The following is a 17,074-nucleotide window of genomic DNA, read 5'->3' as shown; positions in this document are numbered from 1 at the left end:
CCATACGGGAAACACGTATACGTTTTTACTTTGCACATGCGCATTTGAATCCTAAAGTCCCCACCCAAGACCCCTCCCATTAAAAATGGACAAAATTTTCAAAAACGTATGGGTTTTTTTTCTACAAAAACGGACGGAACAGTATGCACTTTTAAAAACAGTATACTGTTTAAAAACCCATACGGTTTACTTTTTCCCATACTGTTCCATCCGTTTTTTTCCCATAAGGTTTTTGATAGAAAACGTATGCGGGAGCCGTAGTTGAAAAACGTAGTGTGAACCCAGCCTAAAGCATGTTCATCTAGCGTGTCCTTAAAGGGGTATTCCGCTGCTCAGCATTTGGAACAAACTGTTCCAAATGCTGGAGCTGGCGCCGGGAGCTTGTGACGTCATAGCCCCGCCCCCTCATGACATAATATTATGAGGAGCACATGCCTGTCACTATGATGACATATGCATGACTCTTTCTTACTTTAATGTTAAGTGCGGTGAGGTCTACAGAAAAAAAATATGTGCTTTGAGAGATAAGAGACGTAAAGTAAAGTTCATTAATTGTTCCTCATTGCATAATGTGCTGGATGTTTATAACTGAAACAGCTGCTTATCATCCTTTTCCCTGATATAATGGGCTGGTTAGAATCAGCTATATAAACTGTCTAATTAAAAAAAAAAAAGTAGCTTTCTTATAACCTCTTGGAGTTTGAAAAATTTAAATACATAGCGTTCCATAAAAAAGGGCTTCCATGTAGGCTACATTTATATTATATTTGCCACATTTGCTTTCCTCTCACATACACCTTAACGACACATAGAAATGCTACAGCCCAAAAAATATCTATAGGCTATGTTTACACATAATATTTTGATTTCCAATTAAGGCCCAAATGCAGGCAAAAAATAAAATATGTCAGGAGATTTTTGGTTGTGTGAACATTGAGCGCTCCAAAGTAAAGTGAACATGCTTTAATTATTTTATCTTAAAGAGTACCTGTCATGATCCTGTCATGATCTCCCAAGTCACTCCCCCATCATGATAAACCACCACCTGACATATTTTTTTTTATTTTTTGTTTTATACCCTGATATTGTTCTTTATCTTCTGCTTAGTCTCAGTGAGCTCCACAGACTGGGAAAGAGTGTTTCCTATTGGGCGTGACATCATCTGTAGCCCTGCTGAGGAGAACTTTCTCCATCCCTCTGCTAAACACAGCCGAGAGCAGTTCAGTGTGAGATGAGCTGTGATTGGCTGAGGCTGCAGGAGAAAATCTGCTAGTCTGTTGTTAATCTGCTGTTAATTTAACACTTAAAGTTACAAAATGATATTAAGAAGTATATTAGAAAGGTAGTTCAAATTACCTAACATATAGTTTTATATTTATAACATATAAATTTGTATTACTAATGAGAGGTACCATTTAATGTTATTGGTTATTTGATGATTTAATGATTTATTTTGTATTATTTACCATGGGATATAAATTTATTCAAGATGACACTTCTGTGAATGTTTTTTTATTATTATGTTTATTGAAGAATTTAACATAGAATAAAATTCAGAGACATTAGGAAAGGATGGAAAATTCATAAGCTACAGTACCCATAACACATAAGCGCGGTGCAGACTTTTTTTCTTATGACAGACAACCCTTGTTGGTTGATTATTACTGATTGGTCCATATTATGTTGCTGTATGAAAATAATAATAATAACATCACTTGTATACTTATGTTTTTTTTTTTTGTCATCATAGGATCCCCACAAAAGTTAGTATCTCCCAAACAAGACTGTGAAGAAATAAAATCCGAAAAAGTATTAGACAAAGGTAGTGAAAGTGGAACATCGTGTAATGAACTGTCTACATCTAGCTGTGATAGCCAGTCAGAAGCTAGCACCCCTCAAGAAAACACATCTATGCTCCAACAATCGAGTTCTCATCAACCTAGTACCCTAACATTGGATCGCCCATCAAAAAAGAACCAAGTCAAGTGGGTTCCACCACCCGAGAAACGTAGGAACAGTGAACTCTTCCAATCACTGATGAGCAAATCTAGAGATAACAACCTTTCTAAAAGGAAAGTCTGTGAAAAACCAAGCATCGAAGAGGAAATGAAAAAATGTATACAAGAATTTAAAAAAATTAAAATTCCTGATTACTTTCCGGAGAAAAAACGTCCATGGCAGATGGAATTACTAGAAAAATATGATTTATAAGAATTTCCCCTTTATCGATTACTGATATGTGGTTTGTGTATTCCTCTTCTGAACTCCCTTGATGTCACAACCTACTCGATGTATAGAATTCTGTGCATCCAGCATAACAATTTTTAAGTTGTAATTTTGTGACTATTTAATTATCATCAGTTCTGAAACAGAAACTGTCAATATCCACAAGAAATTTCTGGTGACAACGAATAAATACTGTGCATGTCTTCAAGGGGTCACTTCTACTGTTATAATTTTGTCAGATACCTTTTCACTTCTGTACTTAATATTACATTTTGTGAAAACATTTATTATGCTACAATAATAGTTACAGTATGACCATCAGTAGCGTACCTCCCAACAGAACCTTTTAAGATTTTTCCGAAACAAGGAGGAGGGGATTTTTGAAACTTACAAAAAAAGAGACATTTCTATGTGATTTTGTGATGTTTCCTTAGTAGAAAAAAGGTTGGGGCCTTAGTTTGTCTCTGGATTTGGAAATCTAATGTTGGGAGGTATGCAGTAGATTTTACCAACATCAACTTTTGAAACAAATGTAAATGCAGTAAAATATTTAGTTTGCATGACCACCATCTTAGAAATAAAACACAAATACAACTTATTTCTTCTCGTTTTATTATTATTATTATTATTATTATTCCTTTTAACCTATAATTAGTAATGTGTCATTTTCAAAATGCGCACAACATTTATTAGCTTTTATGTTACGTTATACGGAGATGTGTTAATTGTGTGAAGATATTTTGTATGTACATTTTACTCTTGTCCTACATTTTTGCATGGGACCTGTGGTTGCTTACATTACATAAATAGTATAAAGCATACAATTATATGGCCTTATACCTCATAAATGTTTGTGTTTAGACAGAGACAATTACATTATGCAAACTGAGACCATCTGCAATGGTGTTCTTTTGGCTCTGTAGACCAGCAGTTATGATGGGATTACATTTGTGCAAAACTAACCTTAAAAGCCATATCAACGATCAGATGATCATTGCAGATCTGACTACAGAATTCCTTGTTGATCAACTATAGAAACTGGGGGAAGCTGATGAAGGCCAAACATTTCCTCTACAGGGAAACATAGTATTAGATTTGTAATGCAAGGATGAGCAGGGCTCACAAAGGTAAGAAAGGCTCTTTGCTCTGTGTTATAAGGTGTCGCACGCAAGGGATTCCGCTGTAAACATCTTATACCCTATCCAAAGGGGATTAGATGTTAGACAGTGGGAGTCCCGCTGCTGGGGACCCCCACGATCTCCGCCGCGGCACCCCAGTCAATCTGTGCATGGAGCGAAATCCACTCTGTGCCTGATGACTGGAGATGCCGGCTGCCACACCCCCTCCATTCACCTCCTTTGGAGGAGGTGGGACGGCTATGTACGCCCCCTCCCATAGACATGAATGGAGGGGGCGTGGTGTGATATCATTCACGAAGCTGCAAGCTTCCATGTTCCGGACACTGCCACTCCCGGCCCAGAGATCGCGGGGGTCCCCAGCGGTGGGACCCCCGCAATCTAACATCTTAACCCTTAACCTTTGGAAAGGGGATAACATGTTTACAGCGGAGTACCCCTTTAAGGGTAGGGTCACATGTAGCATTTACGCTGCATATTTTACTTTGAGATAAATCCGCTGGTCAGCAGGAAATACACAGCGCATTTTGCTATGAACAGACACACAGGACTTCCCTGCCGCTGCCCTGTGTGTGCTGTAAGGTCTGGAGGGCTGAGCATGCCAATGTGACTGTGATGCACAGGCCCGCCTCCAAATCTTCTACACACACAGGGCTGTGGAGGGGAAGCCCTGTGTGTCTGCTTATAACAAAATATGTTGAGTATCCTGCTGACCGGCTGATTTCCTGCAGTGTATACACTACCCTAAGAAGGTCTTCTTTTTTTTTTAAGACAATCTTAATAATCTGGCATCGATTAAATCTAATGTCTCTTGTATGGGTTAAAAACCTTTTAGGAAGCTTAAAATAAAACATTAACAAAAATTTCCTACATAATATTGTATTTTAATTAGGTTAATTAATAACTGGAGACAGAAGAGATTTATGTTCTATCCCCGTAATTTTTATGTTACACTACATTTCTGCTCTAAAAACAGATTCATCTAGATTAAATTCGTTTCATTGATCAAAACTACTTCTAAAACTGGAAAAAAATATATTGTTTTTGAAAAAGAGAAAAACAAGATAATTATGTTAATATCTTGTATTTTATTTCTTTCTGTTTTACACTGACCAGTGACATGCATATTTCATTACGCCTATGTTATAGGTGGTTTCAAACTCACTATTCTAAATGGTCACAGCTAAGGTAATTACTCTGAGTTAAAATGTTGTATGGCGGCAATCAGGGCACAAAGCATGGAATGCTGCATTACCGATAGAATCCAATCACATTCAAAATAGCTCCAATTACAGGCTTGATTGAATAAAGCTATTAAATATCCTGGTAGATCTGTCACGTGAAATCACGTGTCTCGTCAAAACTGTGACTGCTAAAAGTAACGAACAAAAACACAAGGATTTACAAGTTTGCAATAATGCACTGTTATGGCAACAGGTTAAGGTCAGAGTCTTGGACTCCACTTAGAAAATTAACATCCATTTAACAGCCAAAAAACAAATTACATTTCATAGTGTTCCAATGGAAGCTGTTTACTGAGTGTTGATAAAAAAGTCTCTTTTTAATTCTTAGTGCCTATATTTGCCAACATTTTAATTAGGCAATATAAGGAAATATAAAGGGGTACTCCGACCCTAGACATCTTATCCCCTGTCCAAAGGATGGGGGATAAGATGTCTGATCGCGGGGGTCCCTGTAGCACCCCCGTTTCTCAGCCGCACATAGTGAGGATCAGCCGCCACGCCCCCTCCCATAGACTTGCATTGAGGGAGCGGTGCGTACCGTCACGAGGAGGCGGAGCGGTGACATCACGATACTCCGTCCCCCGCATAACCTGTCATCAGCCACAGAGTGATCCTCGCTCTGTGCAGCTGAGAAACTACGGTGCTGCAGGAGAGATTGCGGGGGTCCCCAGCGTCGGGAACCCTGGGATAAGATGTCTAGGGGTGGAGTACCCTTTTAAGCCCCCCCGCTGAGACCACTAGGATGAGGCTCACATAAACCCCACCCTTTTTGGGTTTAGTTTTTGGAATGGTCCTGCCAGAATCAGGGGCGGATCCAGAGTCTAGTCTCAGGAAGGGCACTATTAGAGTATCATGCACTAGTCGACACGCCCCCTCCCATAGACTTGCATTGAGGAGGTGTCGTGTGATGTCACAAGGGGCATGGCTATGACATCACAACCCCTGCAGCCTGCACCCAGTGTTTGGAACAAAATGTTCAGAACGCTGGGGTAGTGGAGTACCACTTTAAGTATTCAGCATAGTGCCCCCACACTAGGTAGGCAGCATAGTTCCCAGTTCCCCCACACAAGGAAGGCAGTATAGTTCCCCCACATTAGGTTGTAGTTCCCCCACATTAGGTTGGCAGTATAGTTCCCCCACATTAGGTTGTAGTTCCCCCACATTAGGTTGGCAGTATGTTCCCCCACATTAGGTTGTAGTCCGCCCCCCCCATTAGGTTGGCACTATAGTTCTCCCACATTAGGTTGTAGTTCCCCCACATTAGGTTGTAGTTTCCCCACATTAGGTTGGCAGTATAGTTCCCCCACATTAAGTTGTAGTTCCCCAACATTAGGTTGGCAGTATGTTCCCCCACATTAGGTTGTAGTCCCCCCCCCCCCATTAGGTTGGCAGTATAGTTCTCCCACATTAGGTTGTAGTTCCCCCACATTAGGTTTTAGTTTCCCCACATTAGGTTGGCAGTATAGTTCCCCCACATTAAGTTGTAGTTCCCCCACATTAGGTTGTCAGTATGTTCCCCTACATTAGGTTGTAGTTCCCCCCCATTAGGTTGACAGTATAGTTCCCCCACATTAGGTTGTAGTCCTCCCCCCCCCTTCCATTAGGTTGGCAGTATAGTTCCCCCACATTAGGTTGTAGTTCCCCCACATTTAGTTGACAGTATAGTTCCCCCACATTAGGTTGTAGTTCCCCCACATTAGGTTGGCAGTATAGTTGTGAGTATAGTTGTGATGCCCGCGGAGTAGCAGGTTGCAGAAAATAATTTCCAGTATAACAATCAAATATACCAATTGTCACAGAATGGGAAAGTGCTAAAGTTTTTACCATTTAAAACTACAGTTCCCAGTATGACCTAAGTAGTGGTAAGGGTGTGCTGGGAGTTGTTGTTTCACCCATGAAAACTGCAAAACTTACAAGTGACTACAGCTCTGATGGGACATAGTGAGGCGAATACACAATGATATCAGTGATCGATGATACAGCTTCGATGGTACAGACCGCTGTTACTTTGTCAGCTAAATCTTCTCTCTGCAGAAAATGACACCCAGATGGCTCCTTAATTTGTCAGCGGATTCTGATCCTCTGTATGAAAACAATAATTATTATAATACTGCTAAACACCGTATCCTCTGAATACCCCACACTGCACCCTCTGAATATAATACTACCACACACTGCGCTCTCTGAATATAAAACTACCACACACTGCGCTCTCTGAATATAATACTACCACACACTGCGCTCTCTGAATATAATACTACCACACACTGCACTCTCTGAATATAATACTACCACACACTGTACCCTCTAAATGTAATACTACCACACATTGCATCCTCTGAATATAATACTACCACACACTGCACCCTCTGAATATAATACTACCACACACTGTGCTCTCTGAATATAAAACTACCACACACTGCGCTCTTTGAATATAATACTACCACACACTGTACCATCTGAATATAACCTTGCCGTGCAGTGCACCCTCTGAATACAATACTGTAATGTATTGTGGCCCATAAAAATGGTACCAACCCTGAAATTCCTTTATAATAAACACCATACCTCTAAAATGCAAATCACTCTGTGCCTTCACATATAGTAATAATACCCCATTGTGTGCCCCCACGTATAATAATTATGGCCCCTCCTGCTCCCCCCACATATTAATAATGTCCATCCTGTTCCCCCCACATAATAAAAATGCCCTCTGTCCTGTGCACCTAACATATAATGCCCACTATGCTGTGCCACTCACATATAATGCCCTCTGTCCTGTGCTCCTTACATATAATGCCCCCTGTCCTGTGCCCCATACATATAATGCCCGTGTCATGCTCCCCTAAAATTTAATGCCCCCTGTGCTGTGTCCCTCATATAATGCTCTCATCATGTGCCCCTCACATACACTGCCCCCTGTCCTGTGCCCCTAACATATAATGCCCCCTGTGGCATGCCCCTCACATATACTGCCCCCTGTCCTGTGCCCCTAATATATAATGCCCCCTGTGACGTGCCCCTCACATAAAATGCCCCCTGCCCCACAGGGTGCATCATATGTGAGGGGCACATGACAGGAGCATTATATCTGAAGGGCACATGATGATGATGGGGGCAATTATATGTGAGGGGCACAGCACAGGGGGCATTATATGGGTCATGGACACCTCACATTAAATGTATCCTTTTTTGTGCCCCCTAAGTTTTTTTATTGCCCCCTGACCCCAGTGCCATATAGTTGTGCCAAACAGTTAAAAAAAAAATATGTACACTTCTATGACGTTCCCCCGCTGAGCAGCTCTCTTCTTCTTACGTGCACAGACTGTGCAGACAGGTGAGCGGCGAGCCGCGGTGACGGGATCTTCACGCCCCGGCGCGATAATGTGACGTCATCATGCCGGCCTGCCGTTGATCGCCGATGACGTCCCAGCGGCGAGAAAGGTAAACTAATGAGTGAATGGTGGAGCGGAAGCTGACATCTCCTGCTCCACCATGTTAGAAATCAGGGGGCAGAAATCTTGGGGGGAGGGGGGCTATTGCCCCGTTGCCCCCCCCCCCCCCTGGAACCACCACTGGCCAGACTCTTGACTGTTGGATAATATGAGTGCCAGAGGATGATTTTTGATATTTTTCTTTGAGGAGATAACAGTCAAGTCAAACCAAGTTGGCAGTTCTATATTAGTAAACACTTCAGAAAATAAATGTATATGGGTGGTGATTTATGCCAGGCACTATATATATGGCAAGTTAAATGCTTTGCTGCATAGTTATAGCATAGTTAGTATAGCCAGTGGGAAAAGGGAAATTGTGATGTAATGAGATCACATGTGGAATACTATACACAAAATATATATACAGTATATATATATATATATATATATATATATATATATATATACACACCTTCACCTCTTAATGCCCCATAACATAAATATATCTTATGGGGTCGTTAAGGACGTATGGAGCGTCTCATGACTCGAGCCTGCTCTACCTGCCACCGCTAATAGCACCCCTGTCAGCCACCCATGACAATCTCAGTGATTCTCATAGACATACTGCATTGAATAGTCTCCTAGAGAGACTATTAAATCATAAAAATACAGTTTTTACAAATATAAATTAATATATACTAAAAGTTTAAATCACCCCCTCTTTGGCAATTTTCCATATAAAAAATGAAAAAGAAATAAAAAATGAACATATTTGTTACATAAAAGACTGATATTTGGGAATATATTCTCTATAATCTGTTTATATAGTATGACAAGCCTATTATGCTTTACATTATGAAGAAAAAATATAGGTATAAACATCTTTTTCATATGCAGCATTGTATGTGTATGGGGTACATTCTGCTAAGTCAATAGAACTACTAGAAATGTCTAGAGCAGAGATTCACAAACTTAGATGGCCTACTTCCCCTTTTTCGGGAAAAAATAATTACTCAATGTTCCTCTTTCTTCAAGTAAAAGAAGATGTCCAGCAAAAAGTATCCCCTATTGCTGGGGACCTACCAGTTGTGACCCCCCTCCCCCCCCGTGATCTCCTGTATGCGCCCCGCTGTGTCTCTGCCTCTCAGATAGAGATGACTAAAGGGGGCCTGTTTCGACCAGCTAATGTGCTGGATGCAAAAGGTAATTTCTTTGAATAGAGCAGCAGCCGAGCCAGGGCCTTGTATGGAAGATTGCGGGGGGTCCCAACAGTCGGACCTCCCGTGATCAGACACTATCCCTATCGGCAGGATACCTATTTTTCCGCTGGACATATTTTTTAAGGATCAAGAAAGATGCAGTGACAAATTTACATTGTTTTATGTATCTATGGTACCAGTCTAAAAGGGCGCTACTTATAACACATATAGCCTGCACCGACTTCAGACATCGTGTGCAAAGCGTGCTACACTATTAGTGTAACATGCCTTGTAAGGAGGAGGATTATCTGCCTTTAAGAGATGTCTGTATTCCCTTGCTTAGTTTCAATCGTGCCATAGGGTGCATTAAAACTAAAGCAGGGACAGCAAGCTAGGGATGTTTTATGGATCCCAAGCTTCAGTAAATAGATTTCCTGGGCTGGACACTCTGTTTTGGTTTATCCAGCACTAGTTTACCTATTATGGCTGAATGTCACAGAATTTTTGAAACATAAGGGGCGCCATATTTTGTCATGCGGCACAGGACTTGCGCCAAAATTAAGCACCCATTCTGTTTTCTGCCTCGGGAACACCATGGCATAAAGTGTTACTACAGTAGTTAAGACAGCGCTGAATAAACCAGGTCTGGCTCACCGTGTAGACAGGCATGGACTCCTCAATCTGCGGAATCTTCAGTAAACTGGGGTTTGTCGCAACATATTTAACATGGGCTACATCTGTAAGTAACAACAAGATTGAGATATCATCAAAGGTACTGCAGATATCTAAGACCTTAGCCCCCTGTGCTGTTAAGCTGTTTGAGGAAACGTTCCTTATTGTGGAGAGCTGGATGCTATGTGCACAGTGAGTCCAACTTCCTCTCCTGCCCCGATCACACAGAACAGATCTGGGCAGGTGGAGGGAGAGAACTGTACAGCTGTGATTGGGCACAGAGCTATATTGGTGTTTGCCCAATCAGTAAAGAAGTGGTCAGGGTGGTTGGGTACAGCTGGATTACCCTGTCAGAGGAGACATGAAGACTATACAGCAAAAAATGTTCTTGCTAATAAGTTTTCCTTATAGTCTAAAAAGTATGATGTGGTGTCCCGGTATTGTACTCGTACTGTACCTTGTGCTATAAGTCCCCAAAGTCAGAGTTCCTCCATACTGATAGGATGCTCTTAGTGGGATAACCCACTAGTCACCTCTTCCTTCTTTAATTTTATGTACATATTATATATAATGTATAGTGTGAATATTGCTTCCAGGACCATAGGTCACATGATTAATAATTATATTGTTCTGCTAAGGTTAAGGACCTTCCAGGTCAGATGCTCATGTCACGTGTTGTACCACAATGCTTTGTATTAGGACTGACAGGTCTGGGGGACCAATAAGCTTGAAGCCCGCCCCTTTAGATATAAGGGCACTGTTACCCAATGATCGCTCTCTTGGGTTCCAGACTAGCAGAGAGAAGTTCTGTGCATACCTTCAAGACAAATCTAGGTCTGAAGCCTGCAAACTTCAGCTGAATACAAAACCGTGAGTTCAATCTAACTCAATCCTAATCCTACGTGACTGCTGGACCTAAACAATTCCCCTAAATCCAGTGGAACAGCGTAAAGCAATTACTTCAAGCTTATTCCCTACAAGGTCCCAAACAAACCTGTGAGGAACCTAAAGTCCGGTCCTCTGTAAAGACTGTTACTACGTTTAACCTGCATAAAATCTGCAGTAAAGTTATCTTCAGTTTACTAAAACTCCGGTTGTGGACAATCCTTTATTCCTCCCTATCGTTCCTGGGACGGGTGGCGGTAGGATATATATACAGAGAGGAACCCGCATCCTGGCGTCATGACAGTTAAGGGTTAATACAACACCCTTTCATCACTGCACAGCTACACCCTACCTACTCTACACCTCCAAGCTACCACATAGCTTTTTGGCGTCTTACGAACAAGATACGGATGTGTGCCTACAGCTGTTGCCACAGTTTAAAGTGTACTCCCCCATATAAAGAACTGTGTTAATGTACTGAGAAAAGCCTTTGCACGCTGCGAATAGGTATGCGCACACAAGTGAACGGGACTGTTCTAGTATTACTGTGTGTAAGAAGTGCGCACGAAAAGTAAGGGGGAGGCGAAGAGTACAGCGGAGTTGAAATCCTCATCAGAAGGGGTTAAAGTTAGCGCAGGGCCTTCCCGCGTGCGCAATCTTGATACTTCGCACACCGAGGTCTCTGGAGCCGCGGCAGCCATTTTAGCACAGCAAAAAAACGCAGAGTGCTGCAACAAGCTTAAATTCTTAAAGAGCCAGCATACTATAAAGCTCTAAGGTGCCAGATCGCTACGCTGAAGTCCTGCATCGTCTCACTCAAGCTCTTGATCGTCACACTCAAGTTCTAGCTCAACGCCCTCCAGTTTCAGGTCACCGCTCTCATGTTCGAGATCACCGCTCTCAAGTTCCAGATTAAAGAACAGCTGCGTCTCTTAAAGGGTCCTGCGTTTTCAAGCTTCATTTAAAGGGCCAACGCTGTAGGTCAAGATGTCCGAACCTACAGCACCATTGCCATGTGCCGCTCCTGCGACCCTGCCAGAGGGGTCACCACAACAAGCAAGAAGGATGCTGCCTGCTTCACCCCCGGCGCAACGGCTTAACCTAGGAGCTCCTGTGGCGGCACCTGTCTTCCTGGGGAATCCAATCCTCCCCAACTACGATAAGGACCCCTTCACACTGAGGGATTTCAAGGAGAAGACCCAGAGTCTCTTTGTTTTCTATTCTTTTCCCCCTAATCAGCAGGTGCAGTTACTTATGGGACAACTACAGGGACCTGCATTGGAAGAGGTCCGCACTTGGCCAGCTGCCGATAAGGCTACAGTGGAGCAGATCTTCGAGGGGCTCTATCAAGTGTTTGAGTCTCACTCCCCCTCTGAGGTACGCTTAAGGCTATATGAACGCCGTCAGAAGCCAGGTGAGACCCTTCGGTCATATGCTGTGGCCTTACAAAATGCTTTGGAATCAGTGCAAAGACTAGATGGCATTACGCTCGAGCAGGGTAACAAGATCCTGATAGACAGATTCATAGATGGGGCACATAATAAATGGGATAGGGCCCAACTTAGGATGCTGGAGGTGCAGAATCCTGATATGTCCTTGCCAGCGATTAAAAGGTTAGCTACTAACGTTATTGAGTCGGGCCCGAAGCAGAGGAAGTTATTGCCCCTTCTGCAGAGCCCCTGGGAACATCAACCCAACCATTATCCCGTGTACAGCCAATTGGTGCATCCGCCTCTGCTAGTCCAGGGACAACCGACCTACAGAATGTAGGACAGGACATTGATCAATTGACCAAAACTTTTAAGGAGATGGTGGACAGGTCTCATTCCCCTAGGCACGAGACACCTCCACCTAAGAAGCCTAACCCCCGTCCTGTCAATCCAAATAATGCCCCCCCCCCTGTGAGGCCACCTGGGACTCAGTGACCTGTTTGTAGCTTTTGTAATAAAACTGGACACTGGAAGAGTCAATGTTGGGCTTTAAATGGGCATCCCCAGGGGTAACCACTGAAGGTCCAGGATAAACCAGCACTAAAATAGGTTTCTCATTGTATGTTGCCCCTTGCCCTTATGTGAAAATTGTAGTAGAGGGGGTCCAGTTAGGAGCTTTGATAGACACCCGGTCCCAAGTGTCCACCATTCCCCAAGAGGTGTTTTATAAATATTGGTGCCCCAAAAGGTGTGAACCCGATGATGTAGATTTTAAGGTGGTTGCGGGGAATGGGAAACCAGTGCCCAGACATGGGTACTGGGAGCCCACGATACAGGTGGGGAGACATGTCCTTAGAGGGCAAGGTGTTATTGTTACCAATGTTAGTGATCAGAGTGCCGCAGAATTCATCTTAGGGATGAACATCATGAGACACTGTTTTGAGGAAATTGTCAGTTCATTGCATGCATCTCTCCCTCACATGTCACAGGCTGGCGAGTTGTGCAACACCACCTGAGGACGCTCCAAGCTGAGCAGAAGTTCGTCAACCACCAAGGAGAAATTTGTTGTGTAAGAATCCAAGATATACGGGCTGTTACTCTACAACCTCAGACATAGACTATCATTTGGTGCCGTGCTCGACCAGGGGTGAAGAATCAAGATTATCAGGCGTTATTGGAACCCATTCAGCTGGAAGATTACCCACTTGTGTTTGCCGCAAAGAAATCTCGTGACTGTGAAGCATTGAAGAGTCCCGGTTCAAGTGGTTAATCTGTCAGATGTCGCTACCAGACTGCCCAAGTATACTCCTATAGCCCAGAATCCTATAGCCCAGAATTGAAGAATCTCTGACAGCCTTGGGATCTGCTGCCTACTTTTCCACCCTAGACCTGACCAGTGGGTATTGGTACCGATGGCTTAAGAAGAACATGAGAAAACGGCATCTGTGACCCCTGATGGGGCTCTTTGAATTCAAGAGCATGCCTTTAGGACTCTGCAACGCACCTTTCACCTTCCAACGCTTGATGGAATGATGCCTTGGACACCTCAACTTCCAGGGTGCACTTCTGTATCTGGATGATGTCAATGTCTATTCTTGGACTTACCAAGAGCATCTGAACTATTTTGAAGGAAGTCTTCCAAGTCCTTATACAGCATGGACTAAAGGTCAAGCCATCCAAGTGTCATCTACTGAAACGAAGAGTTCACTATCTGGGACACATTGTCAGTGCCGAGGGTGTGCAGCCTGACCTTGAAAAAGTGAGTGTTGTGAAGAACTGGCCCACGCCCTGCATGATGCGGGACATCAGAAGCTTCCTGGGGTTTGCTGGTTACTATAGACGTTTTATCCCCCACTACGCCCAAATTGCTGGCCCCCTTACTGCTCTTCTACGGGGTACTGCGAAGGAGAATTCTAATGGAAGACTCCCGATACATTGGGCTAAAGAACAAGACAGCATTCCGGACTCTGAAGTGCCTTCTCGCTGAGCCGCCCATCTTGGCGTATCCTGACTATGGTCAGCCATTCAGGCTGTACAATGATGCCAGCTTTGAAGGTCAGGGAGCTAGTCTATCCCAAGTACAGGAAGGTAAAGAGAGAGTGATCGCCTATGCGAGCAGACATCTGCGGGGAGCAGAGAGGAATGATGCCAACTACAGTTCTTTCAAGTTAGAGCTCCTTGCCCTGGTCTGGGCAGTCACCAAGAAGTTCAAGGACTACCTGGCAGCCACTCCCTTTACGGTCTACACCGACAACAATCCGTTGGCACACCTGAACACTGCAAAATTGAGAGCCATTGAACAGCGTTGGGCCTCTAGACTGGCCAATTATAACTTCAATATCAAGTATAGGAGTGGTAAAACCAACATCAACACTGATGTAGTCTCCCGTATGGCTCCTGGCGAAGAACCGCCCATAGAAGATGTGTGGGAGGATGTGGAGATGCCGCCCTTCTACCAAAGGTTCGTGAGGCAGAATATTCTGGCTACCCAGGAGGGTGAAGAGCCTGGGCCTCCCAAAATCCCTGAGGACTTGTATACTTGGAAAACTCTTCAGGATGAGAGTCGAGTCATAGGGGACCTCTTGGACTACCTGCTCCAGAAGAAGGTGCCAACCCGTCTATGCAGGTCACAGGAAGACTTTGAGTTGAAACGGTTGTGGTGACAATGAAATCACCTGTTCCTTCACAAAGGACTGCTATACAGAAACTCCTTGGATCCAGTCTCAGGAGAGCGTCTACATCAAATTCTAGTCCCCTGAAGGGATGCAGCCATGGTCCTTAATGCGTACCATGACCAGTCCGGACACTTTGGAGTCCACAAGGCCGAAGCCACATCAGACGTAGGCTCTACTGGGTGGGAATACGCGGAGATATCGAAAAATGGTGTGCCGAATGCACCATCTGCAATGTCACCAAAAACCTCTGCAAGGATGTGAGAGCTCCTCTACATCCCATCCATACTGACAGGCCTAACCAGATGGTTGCCTTGGATCATGTGAAGTTGTCCTCCATCCGGACTGGCTACACCTATGCCTTGACCTTGGTGGATCATTATTCCAAGTGGGAAGTAGTCGTCCCTGTCAAGGACCTCACTGCTAAGACTGCTGCTCAGATGTTTTACACCCATTAGGTCCAACCTTTGGGGTGTCCGGAGTCGGTCCTCACAGATCGAGGGACCGCGTTTGAAGCTCAGCTATTCCAAGAACTCTGCTGATTCCATGATTGCAAAAAACTCTGGACTACAGCCTATCATCCTCAAGGAAATTGCTTATTTGAGAGGATCAACCAGGTGTTAATTCATATGCTAAGGGCAGCATCTGTCTCGAAACATGAAGAGTGGCCCGGACTCTTGCCTGAGCTGCTGGAACTCTACAACAACTTTATCCACTGCTTCACTGGGTACACTCCTTTCTTCCTCATGATGGGACGACATGGCCAACTGCCAAAAGATAGGGCCTTTGGATTACAGGCACCTTTTAATAATTCCCCTCAGGCCTCCCAAGACTGAGTCTCTGAACATCGTCGGAGGATCGAAGAAGCTAAAGAAAATGTTGAGAAGAAAATGGGCGAGGCTCCAGGCCGGCAGAAAAGGGATTACAATCGGCATGCTTCAGCCAAACCCTTACAGCTTGGAGAACGGGTGTGACTTAGGAAATTTCCCAGGACACATAAGCTAAATTCCCTCTGGGAGACAGAGCCCTATACCATCACTGCAGTGCCGTATCCTGACACAGATGTCTATGAGGTGCAGAAGGAGGGATTTGAACCACAGGTGGTCCACAGAAATAGAATTAAATTGTGTCTCAGGGAAGATTTACCAGTGCCGCCTCCTCCTCCTACCCCCCCAGCTGCAAGACCGTTGAGAAAATATGTTCCAGGAGAAGGGATTCATCCATCAATGGACATTCCAATGTTCTCCCCTCATCAGCCTGTAATTTTCTGTGGTGTACCGTGTCCAGCTCCAGTCCAACCATCTTTGATCTGCTCGCCCAGCGCTGGTCTGTCTCCAGTGACAGCTCCAAGCAACTCAGAACCTAATTCACCCATTCCCATGGGTTCTCCCAGTCCGCACAGAGATCTAACTCCTGCTTCCAGCCTTCAAGCTGGTCCCTCAGGGAGTTGTCGATCAACAAAGTTCATGATAGCCAAGAGGTGGTGTTGCGTCGGTCTCAAAGGTCTACTCAGGGTAATCTACCTCTCAGATACCAAGACCGACTTCCAAATAATTTCATGTACACATAGTGCATATCCTCACTTCTCTAGTGTACTTACCTCACACTAATCTCAGTACACAAAATAAATATCTCACACTTCAAGTAACTCAACACAAAGCTTTAGGGACTGTAAGATGTCCTTATTCAGTTCCATACCACTGTTTGCATACTAACTTGTTCTTTTTCTTTCTACGTGTTCAGGATGCTCTTCCTGGCCAGAAGGCGCTTCTGTAAGCCTAAGTGTATACACGTATTTAGTAAGGTAACCTATGTCAGGATTATCTAGAAAGAGTTCTAGGGATAAGTGTATGTAGCCCATCGACCCTAGTAGCCAGGTATTGGTCAGACAGCCTCAGGCAAGCCAGTACATCACCAGTGTGCATAACAGGTAACTAATGTGGTATAAATAAAAACATGAAGTGAGATTCAAATGTCTTAGTATGTAGTAACTCTCAGCGTAGCATACATACTTCTAACAGTTTAGTCAAAGCAGAAAAATAAAAAATAAATAATAAAAGTCAGTAAATGATAGGATGTATCTCATGTCTAATAATGTCATCTTGTTCGTGAATTCGAGGACAATACAATCCTGTTCATGAGTTTACTAGCTTTCCATGTTTGTATACTAAAG

At 43.7% G+C, this 17,074-nt stretch overlaps 1 protein-coding gene across 1 annotated transcript in view; it reads left to right on the top strand.

Annotated features, from left to right (window-relative positions):
* Positions 1-2,824, top strand: part of KCTD8 (potassium channel tetramerization domain containing 8) — a 154,059-nt gene extending 151,235 nt beyond the window's left edge. Inside the window, exon 2 of the mRNA XM_056557281.1 lies at positions 1,751-2,824. Coding sequence (XP_056413256.1) covers positions 1,751-2,211 — 461 coding nt within the window. The 3' untranslated portion in view covers positions 2,212-2,824. The remainder of the gene's footprint in view (positions 1-1,750) is intronic.
* Positions 2,825-17,074: the final 14,250 nt, after the last annotated feature.

The sequence above is a fragment of the Hyla sarda genome, chromosome 1 (genome assembly GCF_029499605.1).
Source record: "Hyla sarda isolate aHylSar1 chromosome 1, aHylSar1.hap1, whole genome shotgun sequence".
NCBI classification, from domain to species: domain Eukaryota; kingdom Metazoa; phylum Chordata; class Amphibia; order Anura; family Hylidae; genus Hyla; species Hyla sarda.
The sequence above is the reverse complement of the archived record's forward strand: the minus strand, read 5'-3'. Positions and strand labels throughout refer to the sequence as shown.